This window comes from Galeopterus variegatus, unplaced genomic scaffold (assembly GCF_000696425.1).
Source record: "Galeopterus variegatus unplaced genomic scaffold, G_variegatus-3.0.2 Scaffold2508, whole genome shotgun sequence".
Classification (NCBI taxonomy): Eukaryota; Metazoa; Chordata; class Mammalia; order Dermoptera; family Cynocephalidae; genus Galeopterus; species Galeopterus variegatus.
Window position 1 is genome coordinate 126,106 of NW_007728619.1, and position 18,856 is coordinate 144,961.

Here is an 18,856-nt window from a genome sequence, read left to right on the forward strand (position 1 = left end):
TATTTGCCCATTGGATCACTGCAGGTACTATCAATTTAGTTAATAATATTTCTCTAATCCTGCAATTTGAATCCTGCATATTTGAATGTTTAACCACAGTGGTGTCATCAACAGATGATAAAAATCCCTTCCCTCTTTTGGGTGAGCATAAGTCACCAGCACAACTTTTCATTTTGTATGGGATTCATTCACATGGAACAGTGGTGATCTTTGAACTCTCAAGACTGTAAAGTCTGGTCAGAGCTCAATGAAGGGTGAGGTAGGCAAGGCCCCCATCTGGTGAGGATGGATTGAAGAAAGAAAAAACTACAGCATCTTATGTAGTCTAGCACAACATGAGCTCTACCCATAGCTAATAAAATTTGTTTCATTAGAATCACAGTGAGAAGTAAGATGACTCCAAAGTAGTAGCTGGGGGTGACCAAGCCATAGCTATGTAGAGTTGCAAATTAGTAAAAACTTTCTTTGTTCCTCAAATTTGATACCATTGTTTCTTCTGGATGCACCTTACAATGTTAAATAAATGTCCTAAGTACAATTGTGCTAACACTCTAAGAAACGTGAACATTTTGCTTAAGGTGAAAGAATTAGACATTGAAAACGGCACTACAAAATGGCAAACTGTCAGAAGACAAAAACGAGAGTGGGTCAAGTTTGCCACAGCCTGTCGAGAAGGAGAAGACAACTCAAAGAGGAATCCGATTGCCAGAGTAAGTGACAAAACAAGCTGATAACAAATGCTTTTGCATGGCAGGAAGATTCTCAAATATTTCCAGGATTTGCAGGCTTCACAGCTCACAGTGACTTAAGAGGATGGCATGTATTCATTTGCTCACATTGCTGAGCCACTGATTTGAAGATCATGTTCTGAGGGCCGACACAGAGCCGGCAGGAAGATTCTCAAATATTTCCAGGATTTGCAGGCTTCACAGCTCACAGTGACTTAAGAGGATGGCATGTAGTCATTTGCTCACATTGCTGAGCCACTGATTTGAAGATCATGTTCTGAGGGCCGACACAGAGCAGGGGAGTGGCAAGTGATCCTAGAAGAAAAACATAGATCTCCAGCCCAACTGGGCTACGTCCATCCATTTGTGTTGTGTTCATTACTGCCTGTATATGTGATAGGGAATGTATTTACATAGTGATAGTCTGAAGACTGACCCTCCAGAAAGTCAAGCGTTTACTGCTCTTGACTAATGAACTTTAAGAAAGTAAGAACAGTGTCAAAAGTTTCTACCAGATCTCTAATACAGAAACTAGGAGAGTCTGAAAAGACCTTCACAAATAATGGCTATCACTTACTGCTCTTGACTAATGAACTTTAAGAAAGTAAGAACAGTGTCAAAAGTTTCCACCAGATCTCTAATACAGAAACTAGGAGAGTCTGAAAAGACCTTCACAAATAATGGCTATCAATGAGAAAGGGGAGTTAAAAGAAGAATGTGTAATAATTTGACCCACAAAGGATAGGATTCACATCAACAGCTTCTCTAGCTCTGTCTGGGCATCTTGGCCTTGGGCCACTAAGGAAATCAACAGTAGAGTTATCTACCAGAATTCCTTACAGCTCTGCATTAAAAATATAGTAAGTATCAGCAATGATGTTAAATGTACAACCTCAGCTCAAGAAAAGGGATTTATTCTCTCTCAGAAGTTTTCAAATTTGGGGGAAACTTTTAATTTATTATTTAAATTTAACTCATAGCTGTAGCTTTATGTTATCTCACTTATATTGTATATTCTTTTCTTTTTCTATGCATCGGGCGGTGGGTTATTCTTCTATGTATAAAGGATTAGGGTTCACCTAGCCAAAGTTGTATCTCCATCTGTGCAATTTAATTATGGATGTTTGGGTAACAAATCAATATTTTAGTGAATGTTCTTATCTTTAGTGTATAAGTGAGACTTCAAAATTTAAACTATTTTAGTTTAAATTTATCAGCAATAAATATAAAACTATTAAAACAAAATGAATATGGCAGAATATTTGCCAAAAATCTATTCAGCAGGAAAGTGATACAATAGGTTTAAATTTCTAAAGTTATTACCACTATCTCTAAATTCCATATTTCTCTTCTGATTTTCTCAATTTATCTACCACTTTGACTAAATCTCAGACCCAAGTCTAGGCAGGGTACATATTAATATGACACAAATTTTCTTTAAAGAAATAGTAAATATTGTCTTTTGTCAAACTCTTTAGATGCAAAAAGAAAAATCAGTGACTTGAACAATGTATGGTTAATAATAATAATCTAGCATCAAGTGTGTATGTGCCAAATGCACATATACATTAGGCTGGGGCTATATATATGTTACCTCATGCAATCCCCACAACAGCCTATGGCATAGGTGGTATTGTCCCCACTATGAAATGTGCTGGTGAAGTTAAGTGTGTTTTGCATGATCATACAGGGCTAAGTCATGGCGGTGCCGGGTTTCAATTCAAAGCCTATCTGGCTATGAAAGTCATTTCCTTCTCATTTCACCACACTCTGAAGTTCATGATTTTCTCTAAATGAGATCACAATCCTAGCCATTTTCCTCATAGATTCGCTCAGACTGTGAAGTGAACCAGAAGATTACATATCGAATCTCTGGGGTAGGGATTGATCGACCACCTTATGGCGTGTTCACCATTAACCCTCGCACTGGGGAAATTAACATCACTTCGGTGGTGGACAGAGAGATCACTCCACTCTTCCTGGTAAGTCACAGCCGTATGTTTCATTTATTCATACTATTTTTCATCCCTTTAAAAAATATCATCTCATCACTATGACTTACTTTTGATAAAATGCAGTGGATGAAACCAAATGAAAGTCCTGCAGGGACGGAAAGAGCATGAAAATAAGTTTATAATTCAGGATTCTCTGGTGTGTGGCACGTGCACACAATCAAATGCTTTGATGATATTTAAATTATTAAACTGTAATATAGTCTGAATTCCCTGTAAAAATTGTTTCTCTGCATATTTTCAGATATATTTTCAGGCATGTTGCTTAATTTCATGGTATTTAATTTCCTTTGGTGGAAAAAGACAGGTTTGTTTTCAATTTTCCACAGATCTATTGCCGGGCTCTGAATTCACGGGGTGAAGATTTAGAAAGGCCTCTTGAGCTTAGAGTCAAAGTCATGGACATAAATGATAACCCTCCGGTCTTTACACAAAACGTGTACGCCACCAGCATTGAAGAAAACAGCGACGCTAGTGAGTAGAAGGACATTCCTTCTCTGCATTATTCCATGTCTGTTTCTCTTGGTCAAAGCTTTAGAAGATTGAAATACATGTAATTTAAAGAACAGAAAAAGGCAAACTTGTATTTTGAACAAACCCCACAAATTCTAACATAACTGAGATAGAAAAAAAATCATATCTAAAATGCTAAATATCCTCTTACTTGGGGAAGAGTCTTATACTGTACGTGTGATTTAGCAGGTGCTCATTAGCACCTTTCTCAGAGACTGTTACAGGCTCACGATTAACTTTAATCCAAGTGAGCAAACTGAGGAAGAAACCATAAACGTTTTTTAAAAAGGCTCTGTTCTGGTCTATTCCTTAAAATCCTTGGCTGAACCACACGAGGTAGAGATGCAGACGCAGCTACACCCATCAGACCAATCACTGAGAGCAAGCATCAGTCTTCACAGTCTACACAGCAAGTTGCATTGTGCTCTCTCATTTTTTTCATTTCTTTCCATCTCGCTTAATTTCAGTTCCAACTCCAATACCCTTTTCCTCTTTGTATTCGTTTTCCTGAACTTCTTTCCTTCCTGTTCTTATGCTTTCCCTATGTTGCTGCTTCCCTCTCTCTTCTGTCTTTTCCTTCTGCCTCTTTCTTCCCCAGTCCTGCAATATCCCTTTCCCTTTCAAGTCTATGTCTGCCCATATACCTTTGCATGCATTTAGAGGAAAATAATAGAAAAAATAAGTTTAAATTTCAGAAGAATGGCAGATAAACAGAAAATGTTTTGTGGGGTTTTTTTGCTTGTTTTTGTTTTTTTGTTTTTTTGACATAGGCTGGGAGGACATAGAGTCAAAGAGAAGCAAAGCAGAGAAAGGAAATCCAAAGTCCACCTTTGCTTTCTCAATAATACTTGGTAAAGGAAAAGAAGGTGAAACCCACAACCAAGTCCTTTTGGTTGCTGATTACCAGCTTTGTAAATTCTTCCTCATGTGAAGATAGTTTCTGAACACACGGCTACAAGGCGAGGGTGCACTTTCATAAACTGCGAATTCCATGAACCCTAGCACTTTTTATTCAAGGGGCTCCTGGTTCTCTGTGCTAGAGTTTTTCACTTTGAGACCTGGCTGGAAGAAAAAGAATGCCAGGGACCTGACAACTTTGGAATATCGGCCCCGTGGACTGATGTCCTTGGGGATTGGCCTAGGATGCCTGTTCTTTGTCCCTATAAATAATTAAGAACTTCTTATATTCCTATGGACAAATCACCTTTTCAATAATTATATTGTTTTGGCTGTTTGGTAAAGTGCTGTTATCTTCCAATGCAACCAATAGTAATTATCTAGAATATAGGTACTCAATAAATAATTACAACATCAAATTTAATTAAGCTACAGTTTTTTCTAATTAAACATTTTGGAATAATTTCACAAGACCATGGCAAAAACAAAACTGATAAAATAGGTTTCTTCAGCTTTATGATTAAAAAATGTATTGAACTTTTTCATACATTAAAAAGAGCTATATTTTGCAAAGGAAAATAATAGAAAAAATAAGTTTAAATTTCAGAAGAATGGCAGATAAACAGAAAATGTTTTGTGGGGTTTTTTTGCTTGTTTTTGTTTTTTTGTTTTTTTGACATAGGCTGGGAGGACATAGAGTCAAAGAGAAGCAAAGCAGAGAAAGGAAATCCAAAGTCCACCTTTGCTTTCTCAATAATACTTGGTAAAGGAAAAGAAGGTGAAACCCACAACCAAGTCCTTTTGGTTGCTGATTACCAGCTTTGTAAATTCTTCCTCATGTGAAGATAGTTTCTGAACACACGGCTACAAGGCGAGGGTGCACTTTCATAAACTGCGAATTCCATGAACCCTAGCACTTTTTATTCAAGGGGCTCCTGGTTCTCTGTGCTAGAGTTTTTCACTTTGAGACCTGGCTGGAAGAAAAAGAATGCCAGGGACCTGACAACTTTGGAATATCGGCCCCGTGGACTGATGTCCTTGGGGATTGGCCTAGGATGCCTGTTCTTTGTCCCTATAAATAATTAAGAACTTCTTATATTCCTATGGACAAATCACCTTTTCAATAATTATATTGTTTTGGCTGTTTGGTAAAGTGCTGTTATCTTCCAATGCAACCAATAGTAATTATCTAGAATATAGGTACTCAATAAATAATTACAACATCAAATTTAATTAAGCTACAGTTTTTTCTAATTAAACATTTTGGAATAATTTCACAAGACCATGGCAAAAACAAAACTGATAAAATAGGTTTCTTCAGCTTTATGATTAAAAAATGTATTGAACTTTTTCATACATTAAAAAGAGCTATATTTTGCAACTAATTTACCATTTAATTATTTAAGGAATGAAAGTATTCTATAAATAGTAAAAGATCTTATAGAATCACTATTTTTGTAATCCCTGGTACAGCTGAAAGTTATGGTAATAGATTCTCATGGATTCGAACAGAGAGAATTCAGGAGGCCAACCACTCTTTCTTCTTATACCTAATGATTTGCTGAATTAATTCTACCAGAGCCCCAACCATTCTCCCCCTTCATCTTCATTTCTAGATGCACTGGTAGTAAAGTTAAGTGCCACAGATGCAGATGAAGAAAATCACCTGAATTCTAAAATTGCCTACAAGATCATCTCCCAGGAGCCTGCAGGTGCACCTATGTTCATGGTGGCTGTTATCTTCCAATGCAACCAATAGTAATTATCTAGAATATAGGTACTCAATAAATAATTACAACATCAAATTTAATTAAGCTACAGTCTTTTCTAATTAAGCATTTTGGAATAATTTCATAAGACCATGGCAAAAACAAAACTGATAAAATAGGTTTCTTCAGCTTTATGATTAAAAAATGTATTGAACTTTTTCATACATTAAAAAGAGCTATATTTTGCAACTAATTTACCATTTAATTATTTAAGGAATGAAAGTATTCTATAAATAGTAAAAGATCTTATAGAATCACTATTTTTGTAATCACTGGTACAGGTGAAAGTTATGGTAATAGATTCTCATGGATTCAAACAGAGAGAATTCAGGAGGCCAACCACTCTTTCTTCTTATACCTAATGATTTGCTGAATTAATTCTACCAGAGCCCCAACCATTCTCCCCCTTCATCTTCATTTCTAGATGCACTGGTAGTAAAGTTAAGTGCCACAGATGCAGATGAAGAAAATCACCTGAATTCTAAAATTGCCTACAAGATCATCTCCCAGGAGCCTGCAGGTGCACCTATGTTCATGGTGAACAGGTACACAGGAGAAGTCCGCACGCTGTCCAGTTTCCTTGACAGAGAGGTAAAACCTTCTATGAATGAATCATAAGAAATAAAGAATTCAATTTTGAAAAGATGAAGATAAAATGATTCATGTGTGTCCTTATTCCAATGTAAAAGGAAGGAAAAATAATCCAATCAGTTTTGATGAAAATTAAAAGCTCAATTGTATAGATTTCATGAATGAATCATAAGAAATAAAGAATTCAATTTTGAAAAGATGAAGATAAAATGATTCATGTGTGTCCTTATTCCAATGTAAAAGGAAGGAAGGAAAAATAATCCAATCAGTTTTGATGAAAATTAAAAGCTCAATTGTATAGATTTCATTTGATGTGTATATAAAACAAAGAGAAGTAGCAGCATTGGATTGTGTTGGGTTTTATTCAAGACAAGACCTAAGTCTTACAATTCTTTTTCATCTTCATTAAGCAACACAGTATGTACAACCTACTTGTGAGGGGCTCAGATCGGGATGGAGCTGCAGATGGACTGTCTTCCGAGTGTGACTGTAGAATCAAGGTTTTAGATGTCAACGATAATTTCCCCACTTTAGAGAAAACTTCAGTAAGTTGTGACTCATAATCCTTTTTCCATAAGTGTCAATAATTGATTTGCTTTCCTGCTAGTTCATGATCCCATTTCGGTTACGTGTATGGATGTATTCAGCTTTGCTGTATAAACCTTGGAATTTCTTATAACACTTTCATATTGTGTGTTTATCTTTGACTCACTATTCCAAGCAGACCTCTGTGAAAGTAATGAACTATCTACTCCACATACTGTATGTGGAGTAGAAATTTGGAAATGTGTTGCTATAACTGTGGGAATAACATAGAACCAGTGATGAATTTGTATATGCCTCATAATTTGCTGAACTAATTCTGCCAGAGTCCCAAACAGTCTCAACTTCCATTTTTTATCTTTAAGCATAAAACAGCATAAAATCCAAAATAGCATGGCTAAATCTGCCTTGCTGCCTTTTTGGTAAATATCTGTTTTATTGGACCACAGCCATGCTCATTTCTTTACGTGCTGTCTATGGCTCTGGCTGTTTTGTGCTGCAAAACAAAGATGAGTACAGTCCTCCCTCGGTATCCACAGGAGATTGGTTCTAGGACCTCCCACGGACACCAAAACCAGCAGACGCTCAAAGTCTCTGATATAAAAAGGCATAATGTTTGCATATAACTTGCACATTTTCCTGTATACTTTAAATCATTTCTAGGTTACTTATAATACCTAACACAATGTAAATGCTGTATAAATAGCTGTTATACTGTATTGTTGAGGGAATAATGACCAGAAAAAAGATTTGTACATGTTAGTGCAGATGTAATTTTTTTTCCCCAAATACTGTCAATCCACAGTTGGTTAAATCCATGCATGTGGAACCCACAATTCAGAGGGACGGCTACAGATGCAACACAGATTCTCACATAGAGAAAAGCCTAATATATTTACTATCTGGTCCTTTACAAAAAAAACATCTGATCACATGTCTAAAAAAAAGGAGTAAAAGAAATTAAAAATAAGCAAGAAAAATAAAGTGCCAGTTTGACCTTGATTTCACATACAGCACATGAAAATCAGTTTTACTATCTTAAAATCATTTTATTCTTGTATTTCTGATTGGGCGTATGACATTTAATAATGGTGCAAAAATCACTGACATAGTTTGTTGTTAGTATTTTAAGTGATGATTATGTATTAGTAAATATCCTTCTTTTGAAAATTCATTGGTTATAAAATTTATCTATGTCATTTCAGTACTCAGCAAGTATTGAAGAGAATTGTTTAAGTTCAGAACTAATACGATTACAAGCAATTGATCTTGATGAAGAAGGCACCGATAATTGGTTGGCAAAATATTTAATTCTCTCAGGAAATGAGGGGAATTGGTTTGATATTCAAACAGACCCCCAAACCAATGAAGGCATTTTGAAAGTCGTCAAGGTACTGTATGGACTCTGTAATATTTTCTTCCAAAAAAGTTTTAAGTGACTCTTAGAGATAGAATCTACCTTCAAAACAGTATGCCATAACCTTGAATATTGCTTATATTGACAAGCATCCTAAGTAAAGTACTATGTCAATCTAAGCCCTCCTGCCCAGAAACATAATATTTATTTCCAAGAAAAATATGCTGTTTTGTTCTCACAGTGCCCAATATCTAGTTGGGAAGATAAGGTAAGCACCCCCAAGTTAGATAATGTGTGAGATTTAACAATATAATAAATAGTAGTATAGATGCTATGATGTAAAGTATAGTTAATTGCCAAATGAGTGAAATATGAAATAATTAATGAGATAAGAGAAGGTGAGGTCCTCCTGGGCTAGATTTGCCTGAAAAGGTTTTATGTGGGGAAGGTTTAAGCAAGATCTTACAACTGAGATTGCTAATGTGAGTCATAAAATGAGCAAACACTCAGATGTGAGAAAACGAGAAGCCTGTTCAGGGCATGGTGAGCAAACCTGTGGGGCGGTAGTGGAGTATTCACATAGGGGTGCTCTGCTGGGAACACTGAATACTGAACTACAGGGTTTGACTTTTTCATATAGATAATTTTTCTTAAAATACTTGCTTTTACTTCATGGCAACAATCAAATCTAAAAATTTACAAATTAGAAACAAATAAAACCACAAGGCAATAGGATTTAAATCAACATTAATGTAATAAGGGGAACATTATTATTTTTTCTCAAAGTAAATTGGGACTCACAACATAAGCAACACTTACACCTATAAAAATAAACACTGACACACACACACATTTAGCTTGGCACACAGCGTGATTGGAATTACTCAGTTCTGTTACTACTTTTATCTATTCAAGTGATTGTGAAATTTTTTTGGATAGAATATTAGGAAGCCATTTAGTCTTTACCTGATGAAAATGTATTATTTATTCACTGAGGCTTTCTCTTGTCTTTTTCAAGTCTCTGGAGCAGTTTTTAAAGTATTACTACTTTACCATCAAAACACAACCATGCACACTGAAATCATGTGGTATATTAATTTATGAAACTACTACTACTAAAATAATAGTAAGAATTGTGCACATAAACAACTCATCTCTAATATTTTTCTATCCTAAGCACTTGGCCCAGTGTCCGGAAGATAGGAGAGACTCACAAAACTTTGAGGATAGTGTTGACAATGATGTTTACCTGAAACTAATGGTGTAGATCCCAGCCAAGTGGAAGTCACTAAACTTGGTAGCATAATTCATAATTTCTCCACAAAATTATAAAAATGAAAAATAAAAAAACATATTAACAGTGCAGGCAATGCACTATCTATGACTTATATAATGTGTCTTCTGTGATAGCTATATATTTTTTAAAGGTGTACTTACTCAATTGCCCAAAAAACTTAGTCGATTTTATGAAAAATTTGTCAAGGTAGTATTAGATATTGTGTAAACAAAGCATCTGCCTGTTTTTCCTGGATGATAACTTTCCAAGTCTCTTAAGAAAACAAGAAAAGAAATGCTTAAAAACATCAAAATAATATGAAAAGTCAATTAAAATAAAATTTGAAATCTTAATAGTACATAGCCAAAAGAACTATCTATTTTGGAGAACATACATGTAATTTTCCCAGGCTTTGGCATTTTCAACAGCCGGTGGTCAGACACTCATTCCAAATGCATTAGTCACTAATGCTCCCGTGTCCCTCTCCATTTTCATTAAAGCCACCACTTAACCGATGGAAACTGGTCCCTCAGGAATAGGCTTTTGACCAAGTTCTATATAACCGTTTTTTTAATCTAAGGACATTACAAATGATTCAATTAAACAAAAATTGATTGAGAATTGCCATATGCTGACAATATGGAGAATGAGACATGGCCCCTGTTCTCGAGGAACTTATAGTTTAACGAGAGAAAATCTCTCAGAAAATCAAGAATCTCTCTTTTGATAATAACCTTCCTTTGGTATTTATTGAGATATGTGTATGGAAATACTAACAAAAGACATAAATATAAATGTGTATATATATACACATTCACTTCCACATTAAAAGAAAAGCAAAATACTACCCAATTAGAATTCTAACAAAGAAGTATTGGTTCTCTATTTTTATAATAATTCTAACTAATGTTTATTATTAAAAGACATAAATATAAATGTGTATATATATACACATTCACTTCCACATTAAAAGAAAAGCAAAATACTACCCAATTGGAATTCTAACAAAGAAGTATTGGTTCTCTATTTTTATAATAATTCTAACTAATGTTTATTATGCAATCACTAAACACCAGCTATTGTGTTATATTGTGTGTATACAGGCTTTACACATAATACCTCATTTAATCCTCACAACTCTAGGAAGAAAAGAGTGATTTCTTTTTTAAAGAAAGTGAAACAGAACCAAAGAGGGAACTAACTTGTTTCAGTTCCCCCAGATGGTGAACGACTCAAACATGAACCAGCCATATCTCTGATTCCAAAGTCATATTTAACTGCCACATCTGTGCCTCACCATGTAATCGGGGGCCAGTAAAACAGGTCTTAGGAAATAACTAGCACCCCAAGTATTTTATTTCGAGTCTGTTCACCATTGAAACTCCTTTCCAGCTGTGTGTGCCCTGCTGGTCTATTTCAGCACATTTGTACCAGAAAATATTCCTTCCTAGAAAGCAAAATATACACATTCTGGCAGATATTTAACCATTTTTCAGTTGCCTGACATGGAAAAACTGCTATCACGTATTCCTTTTGGATGCATACTTCTAAGCTCCTCCCTGTTTTATTTTCAGTTCCAGAATGAACCAGTGTCCTCCTAGGATTAACAGTGCCATATCAAATTAGACAAAAAAAAAACCCTGGGTGTGCAAATCTAGCTTAGCTTCTGTACTAAAATTCATTGAAACAAAAACTTTCCGGAAGACAAATCCATCTCTGAGGGTTCATCTTCATTTTGAGATCTTCACTTTGAGATCCTCTCCACAGGCTAGGCCCCACCTGATCTAACACACATCTATGTATCCTTGTTAAGAGATACCCCTCGATTGTGGAAAAATTGAGTTTTTCCAGCCTCTCAATTCATTCCAAGAGGAGACTCCAGGGCAAACCATTGTTTTTATTGCTCTTCGCAGACCCCTGCCCTCCAGACACAATAATAAAATCATTGGTAAAGGGCCCCTCTTGCAAAGAATGAATGAGTGACTTTGTGCCTTTCCTCTATTTGCCTTTTGTAATCTTCCCTGCTATAGGGAAGATTGGCTCTCAACCAATTTCCTGTCCCTAGATTCTGTGAATTACTATAATTGAAAGAACTTTAGACTCATATTAATGTGTATCTATAGAGTGCTTTTGCAAGTATACGTAAGAAAACCCCAGGAAACTACTGTGTCGGAATAGAGGTTCTTAGGGCAGGCCCCATGACTCACTCGGGAGAGTGCGGCACTGGTAGCACCGAAGCCGTGGGTTCAGATCCTATATAGGGATGGCCAGTGCACTCATTGGCTGAGCGTGGTGCAGACAACACCATGCCGGTGGTTGCAAGCCCCTTACCAGTCAAACAAACAAACAAAAAAAAGAATAGAGGTTCTTAGATTTTTTTATTTATTTGAAGTAACATGGAATTCTAAAAAATAAAAATTGAGTTGTAGAAAAGGGATCTCTTCCTATTGAAAATTCAGTTTTTAGTACATAATTCATACTCACCTCTGTGCTAGGTATCATGTTGACTTGTCCATTATGTGGACCAGTGGACTTGATATTATATGGACAACTGTGAATTGATGTATAAAAGCAATTAAAATCCTAAACCTCAGAAGTTTTAGCTGAAATTCCAGTGAGGCAGCTGGGTCACCTCCAAACAGGAACCCAAATGAATTTCTGAGAATATTTATGTCTTATCAGCTCTTCTAAAGAATTTAACTCTAAAATCTAAGAAAACACTTAGGATGTCATGGAATTTCCCCGAGAAGCAGAGATTTATCTCAGAATCCTGCTGATAAGGCGTTGATATCTTGCCTTCTGTTGCTGGTAATATGTGTAGCAAATGATGCTTACATTAGCTTCCAAGTCACCTGCAAACAGGAACCCAAATGAATTTCTGAGAATATTTCTGTCTTATCAGCTCTTCTAAAGAATTTAACTCTAAAATCTAAGAAAACACTTAGGATGTCATGGAATTTCCCCCAGAAGCAGAGATTTATCTCAGAATCCTGCTGATAAGGCATTGATATCTTGCCTTCTGTTGCTGGTAATATGTGTAGCAAATGATGCTTACATTAGCTTCCAGAACACTTCTAATGTTTCACCATCTAAACAGACATTGCACTCCCTTTTCTACAACTGCTTTTTCACCTTTGACTTTTCATGTCACCACATCAACCATTATGGATCAAAAGATTCTATTCATCTTTTATCCAGGAAACCCATTTCAAAGGTGACTTTTCTCTGGGCCAAGTATTTACTTATTTGACTGTGCCCTGCAAAGGAGGGTTCTTGTCCACCAGACCCAACGCAATTAAATTACAGTTTAGGGCTGACTATAATAATCATGAATTCTTTAGAAGTTGTTTGCATCATTTAAAAACATAATTACAGGTTGAATTACATTGACTTCTTTATTCTGTTGATTATACTTTCAAGAGATTCTCAAATGTAAATTCTACAAAGAAAATCTGTGTCCTATTTATTCACTCAATAGTTGTGGATATTTTTTATTTCATTCTAAATTTATTTTTTATTTTTCATAAACATCCCATTTGGAAAGAAAATCATTATTTATTTCAATGTTTTTTATATAAAAAGTCCAAAACTCTAAAATTTGATTCCAGTTAAAAGTTGCAGGCTTAAATGACCTATGTATTAGTCCATTTTTTCTATTGCTTACACTGAAACTGGTAGTTTATGAGAAAATAAAATTATTTCTTACAGTTTTGGCAGCTGGGAAGTCCAAGGTCCAGGGGGCCACATTTGGTGAGGACTTTTTTCTTGGTGGCGGCACTCAGCAGAGTCCACAACAATGCAGATTATCACATGGCAAGAATCACAAGAGCATTTTTACATGCTCACTTGCTCTCCTTATAAAGCCACCATTCTATTCCCTGATAACCCGTTAATTCATGAATGAATTAATCCATTCACAAGGGCATAGTCCTCACAATCCAATCGTCCCTTAAAGGCCCCACCTTTCAAGTACCATAACTGGGTTTCCCACCCTCTTAACATTGTTACAATGGGCATCAAGCTCCAACATGAGCTTGGGGGGACATTCAAACCATAGCAACCTACATACTTGATTATGCCAAAAGATAGAGAATAATATGTCTAAAATACCAAATGCATTAATAAGTGAAATTTTTTCAATTCAAAATCTAAATTGCATGGCTCCTAGACTTTATCTAGTGCGTGGCTTGCTTACCGTGGCTTCCTATTCTATCAAAAGAGAGTCTTTTGCTGTTTCAGAGTGTTTTACTTTCTTTCATTTCAGATGCTGGATTACGAACAAGTGCCTAATATTCATCTTAGTATTGGAGTTAAAAACCAAGCTGAATTTCACCACTCAGTTGCTTCTCAATTTCGAATGCACTCAACCCCTGTGAGAATACAGATTGTTAATGTAAGAGAAGGACCCACATTTCATCCAAGTTCTATGACTTTTAATGTGCAAGAAGGAATAAAAGGAGATTCTTTACTGAATTATGTGCTTGGCACATATACAGCCATAGATTTGGACACAGGAAATCCTGCAACAAATGTCAGGTACTACAAATACTTTGTTCATGTTAACGTGGCATGGTTTGGTTCAGTGTTGATTCATGTAGTATATGCTATTTTATGTGAATTGTAAAACTTCTGGAGTTTTGTTTTGCTTTCTTGTTTGCTTGTTTGTTTTGTTTATTTGTTTTAGAAGACTATTACAGTATTTGAAATATTCTTAGAATTCTAATAGTGCTTTAGAGAATATAAGATCTCCAACTGGTTAGAACAGTAATTGTGCCCAGGCAGCAATTGTAAGATCAAAGAGCTGCCTAAATTACTCTGTGAAGTCTCTGATCTTTTGTGGTCAGTTGCACTACCCTGGACCTGGGCTGAATAAAACATCATAAAAGATGAGTCACTGCTTATATTCTTAAAATCTGTGTTATCTATGACTTTGAGACTAAATTCAACCCTCTGCTTAACCTAAGAGGAAAAAAACAATGGAAGAAGCTAAAACACAGGTGTTTAGAAATTTGATAAGAATAAAGAAAGTCAGAACAGGAGAAACTGAAAGGTAGGTATTAGGGGCACTAGGTACACAGATTATACACGAATGCAAACTGTATAAAATACTCTGAAAATATCTACAGTGAAATATATAAGTCTTCTCTACATCTTTCCCTTCTCTCTCTCCTTTTCTTTCTCCCAATATTTTTGGAGTTAAAAAAGTCAGTTGACTTATAAATTATTTTGATGTTAACAGTTTTAATTATTTAGTCAGCTAACAAGTTGACAGGCAGCAAAAATTATGAAGTCTGTCAGTATGGGGTGGGGAAAAAGGATGTCAGACAAATGAAATGAAGACTTGAAATCATGCCTGGTTCAGAGACCAGAACTTCTTCCAATTAGGTTAACCACTTTAAATTAATTATCTATAACAAGACCTAGATAGACAAGCTGAACAAGCCCCTGAACAGACCAACAATGAGGTGAATAAAGAATATTACTCTGATTTAATAAATAAACCTCACACATTTTTATTAACAATTATACAAAGACCTAGAAAAGTAAGAATGATGAAATTTTAAAAATCTGTTTTGAACCTGTATATGAATATATTTAACATTGGATTTTTATTAATATGTACGTATTTATAAACCAAGACAATTATCACTATAAAGCACACACACAATATATGGCAATATATGTTAACCACATTGTAGCTCTTATGTAACTGAAGTACTAACTTTTATAAAATCATAATGATGAGCTTATTTATTTAAAAACAGGTATATCATAGGACATGATGCAGGCAACTGGTTAAAAGTTGATTCAAGGACTGGTGAGATACAATTTTCTAGGGAATTTGATAAGAAGTCAAAATATATTACCAATGGGATATACACAGCAGAGATCCTGGCTATAGATGGTAAGAAAGTTTATTTGGGGTATTTTAATATTAGTACTATTATATTAAATATTATTAACATTATTAAAATGTTGATATTTGAGTCCTCAAAATATGTCACAGTGTAAGATTTATGAAAAGTTCTAAACACCTTATTTTAAGAACCAAACTTAATTATAGTTATAACCATAATTTACACTTAAGCCATAATTTATTTCTCCTACTTCAAAAAAAAATTGTATGTAGCTTACATCATAAAACATAAAAGTTAAAATATGTAAAAATTTAGTTTCGGTTTATGACCTAATCTCTTGGGTATGACTGATCCCACTTGTAGAGTATGTTAGGAATGTTTACTTAAATAAGAGCTACAAGCTGGGCACAAAGTTCATTTTGGGATCACCTGTGGGGGAGGCAGTGTCCACAAGAATATAGTTATTTTAGAGGCGCTAAGACTGAGCTACAGTGAGAGGCCTGTGTGAGTGTCGCTTGATTAGACGCATTGCCTATGAAAGCACAAGGTTATTCCAAATGCAAGATCCAAATTAAAAGTGCAGATAGATGCATGGAATTAACTCATAATTGAGCCACTTCTCATGTGGGAAAATCTATAAAGCATTCCTCTTGGTGAGCAGCAACAGGACTTTGTTTATCAATAGTTAATGATTCTCTGAAGCCGTGCCTAGGAAACCAGCTGCTACAGAACAAAACAACGGAGAAAGGTCAGTAACCAGGAAAGTAGAAAAACAGATAGATACTGTGGGTTTGCATGAAGTTTATATCTGACTTTTACAGTAGCCAAACGAAGTGAAAGATAAATGAGCAGCAAAAGATGAAAAAGAAACCATGATAAAGCCCAAGCAATTATGATCTATACATTCTGGTCCTCATGTTGTGGGGGGGGACTTCTAACATCTGAGTCAGTTATATAAATAATATTGTCTTATTTATTATCAATATTCCAGAAAACCATGTTGATTGCACCCTATGTTTGCCTTTCAGTCATAAGTGAAAATCTTCAAAAACTAGAACAAAAAATTAGTCATTTCAAGTGAATGAAAAGAAAAAGTACTTCTAACATCTGAGTCAGTTATATAAATAATATTGTCTTATTTATTATCGATATTCCAGAAAACCATGTTGATTGCACCCTATGTTTGCCTTTCAGTCATAGGTGAAAATCTTCAAAAACTAGAACAAAAAATTAGTCATTTCAAGTGAATGAAAAGAAAAAGTGTTATCAAAATGTACCAAGAGAAAATTAAAAACAGGGCTCCTTGTTTATTCGCCAAAGTATCTGCACTGGCACAGAGCTTTCCAAGCAGAGTATCTGCGCTGGCACAGAGCTTTCCAAGCAGAGTATCTGCACTGGCACAGAGCTTTCCAAGCAGAGTATCTGCACTGGCACAGAGCTTTCCAAGCAGAGTATCTGCACTGGCACGGCCCTCGGGTGAAGAGGCAGAGCTCTATGTACAGCAAACTCCACCAGGGAGCAAATGCTGTAAGCAGAAGCTTTGCTTGCCATGTTGCAAGGTCATAAGAAATCCACAGAGTACCAGAGAATGACAAATAAAACAATCTGGGGATAATCTGATGTCTCTCTAATGAGAGACGAAATAAAATAGACTCTTTCGTCTAGGAAGTCCAGTGCTGAATAGGGTATAAGAACATACAATACAAAATTATGTAGCGTGTGAATAGGCTTTTGGCTTATCATCATTCAATTAACTCAATAATTTCACCATGTAGGCATACAGAAAACATCTCAAAAAGAAGTTTATTAACTTCTCAGAAAATGACCTAGTAAACTATGATGTACCCTAGAAAGGATAATGTTCTAGTTTACAAATGAGAAACTAAGGCTCCTTGCAAGGTAAAAACAATTCTTTATTCACTGTGACAGAAAATAGATTAGAAAAGTTGACTAAAAGCCCAGACTCCTAACTCTTAGTTCTCTGCCCTTTCTAATAAATTACACTAACCAAAAATGTGTTTCAAATGGAGTATTAAAAAAAATTAATAAATTAACATTTGCTTTCAAAAGTGCCATTTTAGAGAGAAATAGCAACTAATGGACATAATTAAAATCAACAGAGAAAACAGAAAGAAAAACATAAACAAATAATTATTAATTTCCATTGTGGTTATTTCTGCAAATACAGAGCTCAATAAGCATCCTGAATAGAAGGCTGTAAGTTCGTGTGGGAGTCTGATTTATGGGGACAGGGTGAAAAGAGAAAGCAGTAAACCTTCTCTGAGGAAGGACATTTAATTTTCCATTTTAGGATGTGCAGGTATTAGCAGAATGAAATGAGGATGAAAACATTTTAGGAAGAGGGAACAAAATGCACGAGAGTTCTGAGTTAGGAAAAAACTTGTTGGAAGAACTTAAAAGAAGCCAGTGTGACTGGAAGGTCGCATGCAAATGCATGAGTGACTTCAGGTTGTTGAAGGAGGCAGGAACCTGTCATGCTTCATGAGTCGCTCCTACTGTTCCCATATGCTGTGGCATCATCACAGGGTATTAGAAAGAATTGTTTTAGGATGTGCAGGTATTAGCAGAATGAAATGAGGATGAAAACATTTTAGGAAGAGGAAACAAAATGCACGAGAGTTCTGAGTTAGGAAAAAACTTGTTGGAAGAACTTAAAAGAAGCCAGTGTGATTGGAAGGTCGCATGCAAATGCATGAGTGACTTCAGGTTATTGAAGGAGGCAGGAACCTGTCATGCCTCATGAGTCGCTCCTACTGTTCCCATATGCTGTGGCATCATCACAGGGTATTAGAAAGAATTTTCCCCCGATACCACTTATGCTAACACCCATGACACTACTGTTTCAGATGGCTCTGGGAAAACGGCTACGGGAACCATATGTGTCGAGGTTCCTGACGTCAACAATTACTGTCCAGAGATTTTTCCAGAAAAAAGAAGCATCTGCATTTCCTCCCCATCAGTCCTTATATTTGTTAGTGATTTTCCCCCGACACCACTTATGCTAACACCCATGACACTACTGTTTCAGATGGCTCTGGGAAAACGGCTACGGGAACCATATGTGTCGAGGTTCCTGACGTCAACAATTACTGTCCAGAGATTTTTCCAGAAAAAAGAAGCATCTGCATTTCCTCCCCATCAGTCCTTATATTTGTTAGTGATCATTCCTATGGGTCCCCCTTTACCTTCTGTGTTGCTGATCAGCCACCAGGGACAGCTGACATGTGGGATATCAGATCAATAAATGGTAAGTGGAATGTAAACGTGCTCATACTCTAAGTCCAAAAGTGA

The 18,856-nt window shown here is 35.7% G+C and overlaps 1 protein-coding gene across 1 annotated transcript in view; it reads left to right on the forward strand.

Moving 5' to 3' along the window:
* The window catches only part of DSG4 (desmoglein 4), a 52,269-nt gene that overhangs the window by 20,678 nt on the left and 12,735 nt on the right, over positions 1-18,856 (forward strand). The window contains exons 3-11 of the mRNA XM_008582062.1: positions 579-710; positions 2,555-2,710; positions 3,070-3,214; positions 6,344-6,510; positions 6,921-7,055; positions 8,259-8,444; positions 13,951-14,222; positions 15,452-15,591; positions 18,594-18,812. Coding sequence (XP_008580284.1) covers positions 579-710; positions 2,555-2,710; positions 3,070-3,214; positions 6,344-6,510; positions 6,921-7,055; positions 8,259-8,444; positions 13,951-14,222; positions 15,452-15,591; positions 18,594-18,812 — 1,552 coding nt within the window. The remainder of the gene's footprint in view (positions 1-578; positions 711-2,554; positions 2,711-3,069; positions 3,215-6,343; positions 6,511-6,920; positions 7,056-8,258; positions 8,445-13,950; positions 14,223-15,451; positions 15,592-18,593; positions 18,813-18,856) is intronic.